At 43.1% G+C, this 12,392-nt stretch overlaps 1 protein-coding gene across 3 annotated transcripts in view; it reads left to right on the top strand.

The window, feature by feature from the left end:
- PKHD1 (PKHD1 ciliary IPT domain containing fibrocystin/polyductin) overlaps nt 1–12,392 on the top strand; it is a 1,006,139-nt gene that overhangs the window by 588,994 nt on the left and 404,753 nt on the right. For all 3 annotated transcript variants that reach the window (XM_082249887.1, XM_082249888.1, XM_082249886.1), the window contains exon 49: nt 2,725–2,920. In XM_082249887.1, coding sequence (XP_082106013.1) covers nt 2,725–2,920 — 196 coding nt within the window. The remainder of the gene's footprint in view (nt 1–2,724; nt 2,921–12,392) is intronic.

Raw genomic sequence — 12,392 nt, 5'->3', positions numbered from 1 at the left:
AAAACACTCAGGAGTTTGAGGTAGAAACCAGCTCTCAGCAAGGGACACAGGCATCTGACACTCCAGGAAGTGTCAAACTGAAGGTATTGATGAAGGCTAAAGCACTGGAACGGAGAAAATGACATATATGATGCTGTCTATCACTAGCTACTGTACAACATAGTTTTTTTTTTCTTGACATAGAAGGGACCCTGCCCTATAATGTTAGTTTAACTAATTAAATTTAGTGGATTGCTGCTAAACTGTAAGCAGCCTGAGCTCTGTATAAAATGTTTCTGGACTCAGAAGGTGTTGATTGCTTCTGTCTGGTACTGTTAGGACTCATTTACACTACTGTTGCCCTCTGAAAATCGATCAGCAATGGGTGTTTTTACAGGCCTTAAGGAGACCTTTCGTCCCTTCACTGCCTATTTTAACTCCTAAAAGCCCTCATCATCGCACCACAACCGCATACATTGTACAAAGTTGTGGTGTGCTCACATTCACTTACATGGGTCGTGTTGGGGGGATGGTTTTGCCCAGAGGGGATCATTTTTGCTGCTGCCTTTACAGCTCAGGAGGGGGGGGGGGGGGGGAGAGGCTGCAGAGAGGTGGTAAAAATCCAGCCCAACCACCTGTTTTTATCTATCCCTACCCACAATTGTAAATAGGGCCTTGGAGAGGATCCAATAATTAGTGAGGAAAGGATAATCACTGAGTTATGAACATTTATTTGATCCAACCATTCTCTGGGACTTTGTACATAGGTGTGGTTTAGGAAGATGGTATTTATTAGGGACACCTTTCCGCAGTTCTCTTTCTTCACCCCCTGTGCTTTTGGCTGGAGAGGATGTCCACACAGAGTGTCCTCCCTTTTGGGCCTTGCCTCAGCCTTGGGCTTGTGCTGGATGTCCAAGGACTTTAGCTGCCCTGCCTGAATGTATATTTGGAGGAAGCTAGGTAAGAAGGAACGTCTGCCAATAATCTTTTTGTAGAAGAGCTTCGCAGAGGAACTGGGTAGAAGCTTTCCTCTGGACATTGTAAGAAGGATTCAATGCTCACCAATCCAGGTATCATTGACTATCATCTGAGGGTTAAAAACCTGATTGCTTAGAAAGAACCACTGCACCTGAGACTGCGACTGCTCTTAGAGGGTCAAAGATCTGTCTGGCGGAAATCATCAAGAGGCAGCTCTTAAAGGGCCTACTACTATCACAATACCTGTCCTATTTTTGTACTCTTTTAGGTATCGCGCACCCTTAAACCATCACTCTTGAAATTGAGTTCCGCAAAAAAATGTAAAATGACTGTCACTCAACTTATTTTTTACTGCACAACACCAGGGCCATCTTACCGAATGGGCATGCTGGGCAGTTGCCCAGGGGCCCCACTTGCCTGGGGGCCCCCACCTGCCCAATGACCTAGCCCCAGCCAAGCATTAGTCCTGATTCACATGTGCATCCCGCCACCGAACTTAGCAGGTGGCAAGTGCCTGTCGGCCCTGCGCTGCTGTCAGGCCACCTGGGCCATGGAGGGGAGCCCACAACTGCAGGAATGCCTGTCTGCCTCCACAGGAACAGGCACACACAGGACAGTCGAGTCTAACTCCCGTCCGTGTGTGTGTTCGCCGGACCCAGCCACTGAACTTGAAAGCTGTCATTAGCCTTGCACTGCTGTACCAATAAATACCGCCTTATCGATAATTTGCTTTTTTATTCTCGTGGGTGATTGTGTAGGCAGGGCCCCAGCGCACTGCCCGGGGGCCTGAAATGCTCTTAAGATGGCACTACACAACACGTCAAGGATCCTGAGATGGAAATGTTGACTTGCCATACTACTTGCGGAGTCATTCTTCACCCCCCAAAAGGAGTAATGATACATAATATAGTTTTATAGCCTGTTGATCCTGCCAGTAGATCTTTTATCCATCTACACACTGAGTGGCATCCTCTTATTCCACTATATACTGTGATCCATTACAGTTTGCTCACAGTGCCAGGCATTACCACTGTGGTGATCCACTGGTCAGAAGAGTGCTGGCATGTGAGCTGCTCATCCAGAAAGTATAGTGTTCATGTAGAAGGAAGACACCCCGCAACGACAGCTCAATGTGAAATCCTGGTGAGAAGTGGCCTCAGCTTTAACTCCTCCTGGGTCATACCTGTTAATGCATTTCACCCCACCCCCAGGGCTTAGTCATAGAGATACCTCTATGACTAAGGCCCTTGGGTGGGGCAAAATGTGTCAGATGGCGTGGCCTAGGAGAAGTTGAAAATGAGGCCACTTCTCACCAGGATTCCACATTGAGCTTTGGCTGGGGGGGTGTTTTTACACTACACGATACTTCTATTCCTAATATCTGTGGTTTAATATGAGTGCCAAATAAATAGCAGGGGTGAATAGGGAGTATATGGGAGCCCAAATAGAAACAGTAAACATTGTCTATTTACAGAGGTTTTCTGAGACACTAGGGTAGAATGAACAGGCTGCATACTTGATAACATAGCTGTTTATTAATCTATTTTATGTGACAAACTTTTCTTTGTAGTCCTATTGACTTTGTTGGGAATACAGTATAGGCCCAGTGACTAATAAGTATAGAGAGCCATGAAATGACGTGAGTAAATCACTCATCTCTGGCCATTTTGATACTCTTAGCAATATCTTTATGGTGCCTTTTCATATTTTGTTGAGTCACCCCTTCAAATATCCTGTGTTAATGTTAGCTTTTTTTTTTACATACAGTATTCTGCCACTTTTGATGATTTTGGAATTGGAAATTACATGTTGGTGCAACACTGGAACTTGCCACGATCGATGAACATCTCTATAGCTTGTGGGCTGAAACCTGGGAGACCTCTCCAGTTTGCTCCGCTGCCAGGGAAGAGTGAGGCCTGTGACTGGTACTTCAGCAGTACTCTTGGAATACTGACCTATATTGGTAAGAGGGTCATTCGAAGGGGAAATGGTCACAAGAATTTTGGAAACTGATAGTGGCTGAATTCCAAGAGGGTGCTAGTTCTGGGCCAAATCACAGCTTTATACCTTCTCTGGAACTGGTACCAATTTCAGGAGTTAGACAGTAGCAGCCATCACTGTATAGGAGTTATGGCTCTGAAAGTTACCGTATATTTAAAGCCAAAACTTTTTCTGTGTTTGGGTATAGCAGGGGTCAGCAACCTTTTTCACATTAAATGTCATCTTCATAGGCATTAGACAACTGACATGCTAATGAACAATAGCTCGCTGTAGTTTAAGTGCCTTTTTATTTTATGCACTCATAGTTGTACTGCTAATGGCAAGTTAAACTTATTATTATATAATAATCAATGAGATTAAACTGCCATTAACAGTACAGCTAGATCCAGGGGCAGACTGGCAACTTTCAGCCCAGGGGGCAAGTACAAACCAGAGGCCCATGGTGCAGCGACTCGGCCCCCCTCCCACTCTCCCTCTTTCCGTCCTCCTCCTGACCTCCATTCCAAGCTGAAGTTCTGCTCCAGATACTTTCTACTTACCTGCTGAATCCGGGTTTCTGATTTGGCCAGCAGGGGGTGCTTGGGGGGAGCTGGGACAGCTCAGTCAAGACTGTCTGGGGGAGAAGAATCTCCAGTGGGGCATGGAACTGACCTCTGCTCAGACACAGTTTACAGCATGCGCTTTGTCCTTGTCTTCAACCCACACTCAGTAGGTCAGTGGCAGGGACTTTTTACTTCTCTTCACCAGGAATCCTTAAGGCATATCTGTGGCAAAAGCAGTGCAGCCTTTTTACGGGACGTCAGAACGGCCCAGGGGACCAATTGCCCCCCTGCCCCCTGGCCCAGTCCTCCCCCGGCTAGATCAGCCCCCATGCATGCACGTCAGACCTCAGATTAGCCCCAATGCATGGATTTCAGGCCTCATAATGGCCCAACGACTTCAGATCCCTGAGCAGCACCAATGCATGTACTTCAGACCACACATTAGCTCCAATACGTGTACTTTGGACTTCAGCTTAGCCCCAATGCATGCACTTCAGAGCTCAGATCAGATTTCAATTTAGACAACCGTTATACCAGTGAACAATAGCACAGTTGTGTTTTTCATTTTTGCACTCATGTTTGTTACTGCTAATGACAAGTCAAATTCACGAATTGTCGTATAATGATCAGTGAGTTTAAACTGTCATTAGCACATTAGCAGTAAAGCTATGGGTACACAAATACAATAACTCAGATCAGCACCAATGCCAGCACTTCAGACAATAGATCAACCCTATTGTATGCACGTCAGACCTTGGATCACCCCCAGTGCATGCACTTCAGACCTCAGATCTCGGAATCCGGGCTGACAGCAGAATGTAAACAATGGAGCCAATAGTAAAAGAAAAAAAGAAAAAAAAATGGTGTGTGGGTCTCACCACAATCCACGTCAGGCCCTTCTGGTCTGGTATGGATTTTAAGTGGGATCCTCACCCAAAAAAATAAAAAAAAAAAAGGTGTGAGGCCCACCCAAATTCTTTACAGGATCCTTATCCAAGCATGCAGCCTGGCATGCTGGCATGACAGAAAAGGTGTGTATTGGTGGGGGGGGGGGGGGGGGGGTGGTTAATGTGTGTCTCCCTCTCTTCTGAACCATACCAGTCCATTTGCCCTCATTACAGGAAAGGGGTGGGGGGTGCTTTGGGGAGGGCTAGACCATACCTTATTTAACAACTGCAGTATTTGTTTTGTTGCATTTGTTATTTGTGTGTTAAATACCGTATAAACTGATAGTGAATTAACTTTTCTTTTTCTTTTTTCTTTTTTTTCCCAAAAAGTTTAACTTTATCAATAATGCGTGCAATATTTGGATTAAGTGAGTCACGCGATCCAAATATTGCATGCGATATTGCCTAAAGAATTGAGCCCATAGTGTCATAAAATGGGTTTAATTTTTCCATTTCCCAAGCAGTGATCATTGTATTCTAAAGGAGGGGAAACCTCCTGCTGTCAGAATTCAATAGTACAATGGGAGGGATTCCCCCATCAACAACACACTATACACAAGTTCAGGAAAGTGTAATTAAAGAGGCAATACAGTCTCCTACCCGAATTTTAATAATAACATCCTCTTGATTCTTAGGAATTGCTGCATCTAATGTGGATATTATCATACATGTCCATACAATATGTACTTGCTAAATGTGTAGTTTCTTATCCCCTGCAGAAATTCTGGTGGCAGCCATCACAGCTGTGGGCGTGTGAAACCAGTGCCCATTCATTTCCAGGATTTTGTGCTGCTGGCTACCCAGAATGCACCTCCTGGTCTTGCGCCTGCGCAGTAATGACTGTGCAGCATGCATTGTTGTTATCAGGTTGCTATTGCAATGGCAGCACCAGCGGAAGTTCCCCCCCTGTTGTTGGAGAAGCCTAATAACAACTGAAAACCCAGAAGCCATCAGCAGGTGACCCACTTCTTAAAAAATGGTGCCTTACTCCTCCCGATTGCACCACTTCCCATGGGGAAATATAGCAATGTTAAAAGCTTAGGATACCCAAAGACTCCTGGGATCAATGACGCCAACATCTCAGTTAATGGGATATCTAATGAAGTCACACGCCTAGGCAATCGTGACCAGAAGTGCAGCGAAAATTAAAGAAAAAAGTACTTTCAAATTTAAAAAAAATTACTGTATAATATCCATTAATAACAGACTATGGGTCGGCTTTATAATAAGCATATCTTTAAAAAATGGGTAAGAATCCGCTTAAAACTCTGTGGGCTTGATTTACTAAAGGCCACCATACACGGCTTGATTCAATCTTGTTCAGTCCATGTTCAATCTTCTTTGTTGAAGAAATTTGCATTTTTGGCAAAATCAACAGGTATCTTTTGTACTTGATGAAAGTTCTTAGCCTAAAAAAATAAAACTAATGCAACCACCACATCTAAGGACTGGCAAGCTGCAATATATTACATTTTTGTTCTTGGGTTTAGATATCATTTCAGAATATATATATGTGCAGTTTTACTGTATTTGGGGGAGTCCGGGGGGACCGAAAACCAGTCAGTATCTGGTGTGACCACCATTTGCCTCACGCAGTGCAACACATCTTCTTCACATAGAGTTGATCAGGTTGTTGATTGTGGCCTGTGGAATGTTGGTCCACTCCTCTTCAATGGCTGTGCGAAGTTGCTGGATATTGGCAGGCCCTAACATGCTGAATGGGTGACATGTCTGGTGAGTATGCTGGCCATGCAAGAACTGGGATGTTTTTATCTTCCAGGAATTGTGTACAGATCCTTGCAACATGGGGCCGTGCATTATCATGCTGCAACATGAGGTGATGGTCGTGGATGAATGGCACAACAATGGGCCTCAGGATCTCGTCACGCTATCTCTGTGCATTCAAAATGCCATCAATAAAATGCACCTGTGTTTTTTTGTCCATAACATACACCTGCCCATATCATAACTAAACCACCACCATGAGCCACTTGATCCTCAACGTTGACATCAGCAAACAGCTCATCCACACAACGTTATACACGCAGTCTGCCATCTGCCCTGTACAGTGAAAACCGGGATTCATCCAGGAAGAGAACACCTCTCTAAAGCGCCAGACGCCATCGAATGTGAGCATTTTCTAACTCAAGGCAGTTACGACGACAAACTGCAGTCAAGTCGAGACCCCCAATGAGGACGTCGAGCATGCAGATGAGCTTCCCTGAGATGGTTTCTGACAGTTTGTGGAGAAATTCTTTGGTTATGCAAACCGATTGTTGCAGCTGCTGTCTGGGTGGCTGGTCTCAGAGGATCTTGGAGGTGAAGACGCTGGATGTGGAGGTCCTGGGCTGGTGTGGTTACACATGGTCTGTGGTTGTGAGGCCGGTTGGATGTACTGCCAAATTCTCTGAAACGCCTTTGGAGGCGGCTTATGGTAGAGAAATTAACATTCAATTCATGGGCAACAGCTCTTGTGGACATTCCTGCAGTCAGCATGCCAATTGCACGCTGCCTCAAAACTTGCGACATCTGTGGCATTGTGCTGTGTGATAAAACTGCACATTTTAGAGTGGCTTTTTATTGAGGCCAGCCTAAGGCACACCTATGCAATAATCATGCTGTCTAATCAGCATCTTGATATGTCACACCTGTGAGGTGGATGGATTATCTCAGCAAAGGAGAAGTGCCCACTAACACAGATTTAACCAAATTTGTGAACAATATTTGAGAGAAATAGGCCTTTTGTGTACATAGAAAAAGTCTTAGATCTTTGAGTTCAGCTTATGAAAAATGGGGGCAAAAACAAAAGTGTTGCATTTATAATTTTGTCCAATGTGTATATATACTGTATGTATGTATGTATGTGTATATATGTATATATATATATATATATATATATATATATATATATATATATATATATATATATATATTTACACAGTATCTTAAAACAGTTAGTACACCCCTCAAATTTTTTGTAAATATTTTATTATATCTTTTACAGTGACAACACTGAAGAAATGACACTTTGCTACAATGTAAAGTAGTGAGTGTACAGCTTGTATAATAGTGTAAATTTGCTGTCCCCTCAAAATAACTCAACACACAGCCATAAATGTCAAAACCAGTGGAAACAAAAGTGAGTACACCCCTAAGTGAAAATGTCCAAATTGGGCCCAAAGTGTCAATTTCTTGTATGGCACCCATTATTTTCCAGCACTGCCTTAACCCTCTTGGGCATGAAGTTCACCAGAGCTTCAGAGGTTGCTACTAGGGTCCTCTTCCACTCCTCCATGAAGACATCATGGAACTTGTGGGTGTTAGAGACCTTGCACTCCTCTACCTTATGTTTGGGGATGCCCCATAGATGCTCAATGGGGTTTAGGTCTGGAGACATGCTTGGCAAGTCTATCACCTTTACCCTCAGCTTCTTTAGCAAGGCAGTGGTCGTCTTGGAGGTGTGTTTGGGGTTGGAATACTACCCTGCGGCCCAGTCTCCGAAGGGGATAATGCTTTTAATCAGTATGTCACAGTATATGTTGGCATTCATGGTTCCCTTAATGAACTGTAGCTTCCCAGTGCCGGCAGCACTCATGCAGCCCCAGACCATGACATTCTAACCATCATGCTTGACTGTAGGCAAGACACACTTGTCTTTGCACTTTGTACTCCTCACCTGGTTGCTGCCACACATGCTTGACACCATCTGAACCAAATAAGTTTATCTTGGTCTCATCAGACCACAGGACATGGTTCCAGTAATCCATGTCCTTAGTCTGGTTGTCTTCAGCAAACTGTTTGCAGGCTTTCTTGTGCATCATCTTTAGAAGAGGCTTCCTTCTGGGAGGACAGCCATGCAGACCAATTTGATGCAGTGTGGGGCGTATGGTCTGAGCACTGGAAGGCTGACCACCCCCTCAACCTCTGCAGCAATGCTGGCAGCACTCATACATCTATTTCCCAAAGGCAACCCCTGGATATGACGCTGAGCATGTGCACTCAACTTCTTTGGTCGACCATGGCGAGGCCTGTTCTGAGTGGAAACCTGTCCTGTTAAACAGCTGTATGGCCATCTTAATGTAGAGCAACAATTCTTTTTTCCTGGTCCTCAGAGATTTCTTTGCATGAGGTGCCATGTTGAAATTCCAGTGACCAGTATGAGAGAGTGAGAGTGATAACACCAAATTAAACACACCTGCTCCCCATTCACACCTGAGACCTTGTAACACTAACGAGTCACATGACACCAGGGAGGGAAAATGGCTAATTGGGCCTAATTTGAACATTTTCACTTAGGGTTGTACCCACTTTTGTAGCCAGCGGTTTAGACATTAATAGCTGTGTGCTGAGTTATTTTGAGGGGACAGCAAATTTACACTGGTATACAAGCTGTACACTCATTACTTTACATTGTAGCAAAGTGTAATTTCTTCAGTGTTGTCACATGAAAAGGTATTATAACATATTTACAAAAATGTGAGGGGTGCACTCACTTTTGTGAGATACATTTTAGTATTTTAGAGTGGCCTTTATTGTGGCCAGCATAAGGCACACCTGTGCAATAATCATGCTGTCTAATTAGCATCTTGATATGCCACACCTGTGAGGTGGATGGATTATCTCGGCAAAGGAGAAGTTCTCCCTAACAAAGATTAATGCTGGCCATATACTAGCCGAAATATCGGGCAAACTCATTTTCGAAAAACGAGAGCAGACGATCGTGCCATCATGTAATGACCGAATTTCGAACGATAAATCATTCAATGGACATAAATGAATTTAGTTTGTCACATATACCTAGTGCAAACAGGTCGGCCGAGAAACACATTAACCTTTCAATTTATCGTTCGCTTATCGATCGGCCGGCAGATTTTCAAAACTGTTCCTTTGATTTTTCGTCTCTGAAAAGTTGAAAATTATTTTCTATTTGTGCCCATTAACTGGAGGAAAAACAGAAGATTTGACCAAATGACAGATTTTCAAACAATTTTTTGGCAGGTGTATGGCAGCATTAGCCTGATTTGTGAACAATATTTGAGAGAAATAGGCCTTTTGTGCAGATAGAAAAAGTCTTAGATCTTTGAGTTCAGCTCATGAAGAATGGGGGCAAAAACAAAAGTGTTGCGTTTTTTAATTTTGTTCAGTGTATATACAGTGGGTACGGAAAGTATTCAGACCCCCTTAAATTTTTCACTCTTTGTTATATTGCAGCCATTTGCTAAAATCATTTAAGTTCATTCTCCTTTCTCATGAATGTACACATAGCACCCCATACTGACAGAAAAACACAGAATTGTTGACATTGTTGCAGATTTATTAAAAAAGAAAAACTGAAATATCAAATGGTCCTAAGTATTCAGACCCTGTGCTGTGACACTCATATATTTAACTCAGGTGCTTTCCATTTCTTCTGATCATCCTTGAGATGGTTCTACACCTTCATTTGAGTCCAGCTGTGTTTGATTATACTGATTGGACTTGATTAGGAAAGCCACACACCTGTCTATATAAGACCTTCCAGATCACAATGCATGTCAGAGCAAATGAGAATCATGAGGTCAAAGGAACTGCCTGAAGAGCTCAGAGACAGAATTTTGGCAAGGCACAGATCTGGCCAAGGTTACAAAAAGATTTCTGCTGCACTTAAGGTTCCTAAGAGCACAGTGGCCTCCATAATCCTCAAATGGAAGACGTTTGGGACGACCAGAACCCTTCCTAGAGCTGGCCGTCCGGCCAAACTGAGCTATCGGGGGAGAAGAGCCTTGGTGAGAGAGGTAAAGAAGAACCCAAAGATCACTGTGGCTGAGCTCCAGAGATGCAGTCAGGAGATGGGAGAAAGTTGTAGATGGTCAACCATCACTGCAGCCCTCCACCAGTCGGGGCTTTATGGCAGAGTGGCCCGATAGAAGCCTCTCCTCAGTGTAAGACACATGAAAGCCCGCATGGAGTTTGCTAAAAAACACCTGAAGGACTCCAAGATGGTGAGAAATAAGATTCTCTGGTCTGATGAGACCAAAATAGAACTTTTTGGCCTCAATTTTAAGCGGTATGTGTGGAGAAAACCAGGCACTGCTCATCACCTGTCCAATACAGTCCCAACAGTGAAGCATGGTGGTGGCAGCATCATGCTGTGGGGGTGTTTTTCAGCTGCAGGGACAGGGCGACTGGTTGCAATCGAGGGAAAGATGAATGCGGCCAAGTACAGGGATATCCTGGACAAAAACCTTCTCCAGAGTGCTCTGGACCTCAGACTGGGCCGAAGGTTTACCTTCCAACAAGACAATGACCCTTAGCACACAGCTAAAATAATGAAGGAGTGGCTTCACAACAACTCCGTGACTGTTCTTGAATGGCCCAGCCAGAGCCCTGACTTAAACCCAATTGAGCATCTCTGGAGAGACCTAAAAATGGCTGTCCACCAACGTTTACCATCCAACCTGACAGAACTGGAGAGGATCTGCAAGGAGGAATGGCAGAGGATCCCCAAATCCAGGTGTGAAAGACTTGTTGCATCTTTCCCAAAAAGACTCTTGGCTGTATTAGATCAAAAGGGGGCTTCTACTAAATACTGAGCAAAGGGTCTGAATACTTAGGACCATGTGATATTTCAGTTTTTCTTTTTTAATAAATCTGCAACAATGTCAACAATTCTGTGTTTTTCTGTCAGTATGGGGTGCTATGTGTACATTCATGAGGAAGAAGAATGAACTTAAATGATTTTAGCAAATGGCTGCAATATAACAAAGAGTGAAAAATTTAAGGGGGTCTGAATACTTTCCGTACCCACTGTATATATATATATATATATATATATATATATATTTTATGATTACATTTATGATATTCCATATGATATCACGTGATAAGGAAAGTTATACAGCAACCTTTCTCAGCCAAGGTTCTGTACAGCCCTAAGCTTCCTGCATAGGTTGATTGGAGCACCTTGAACTATAAACTTTTTAGCTGTCTGTGGGGCCACTAAAATACTGACCACTAAAATAAGGGGATCTTTTTCCCATTGACCACTGAAACAAGGGGTTCCTTCTCCCACTTACCACTAAAATAAAGGGGTTCTTCTCCAACTGACCATTAAAATAAGAGATTCCTTTTCCCACTGACCACTAAAATAGGGGGGGTCCTTCTCCCACTGACCACTAAAATAAGGGGTTCCTTCTCCCACTCATCACTTAAAGAAAGGGGTTCTTTCTCCCAATGACCACCAAAATAAGGGGGTTCTGATCCAATTGACCAATAAAGTAAGGGATTCCTTCTCACACTGACCACTAAAATAGGGGGTACTATTCCCACTGACCACTAAAATAAAGGGTTACTTTTCCCACTGACCACTAAAACGGGGGCTACTTATCCCACTGACCACTAAAATAGGGGGCTACTTCTCCCACTGACCACTAAAATAAAGGGTTTCTTTTCCCACTGACCACTAAAATAAAGGGTTCTTCTCCAATTTACCATTAAAATTAGGCGTCCCTTCTCCCACTGACCAACTAATTTAGGCTGCTTTTCCACTGTCCAGTATTAAGGGGCTTTACAATTTGTTCCTGCCTGTGTTGCTTTTCTGACTATTATTATTATTATTATTAATATTAATATTATTATATGGGATTTAAAAAGTGTTCACGGTTTGTGAAGCACTTTACAAAAAAAGTACATAGTACAGTGACAATACAAATCAATTCAATAGGGTTAGGAGGGCCTTGCTCGCAAAAGCCTTTTTTTTTATACTTTTAGTTTTGGATTATAACTAAAAAATAATTTGTCAAATAGAGCAAGGTATGTTAGAAATTATTTGCTCTGGGTGTCAAATAAGCTAGGTAAACTTCATACTTTATTTATTTTTTATTAATTTATCTTCAAATTACTGATCATGCTAATGCACCAGGAGCTATAGTAATCATTTACCAAGGGTTTCCTGGGACATAAAAAA

The sequence above is a fragment of the Pelophylax lessonae genome, assembly GCF_965119305.1.
Source record: "Pelophylax lessonae genome assembly, chromosome: 3".
Taxonomy (NCBI): Eukaryota; Metazoa; Chordata; class Amphibia; order Anura; family Ranidae; genus Pelophylax; species Pelophylax lessonae.
This window is presented reverse-complemented; position numbering and strand designations above follow the sequence as displayed.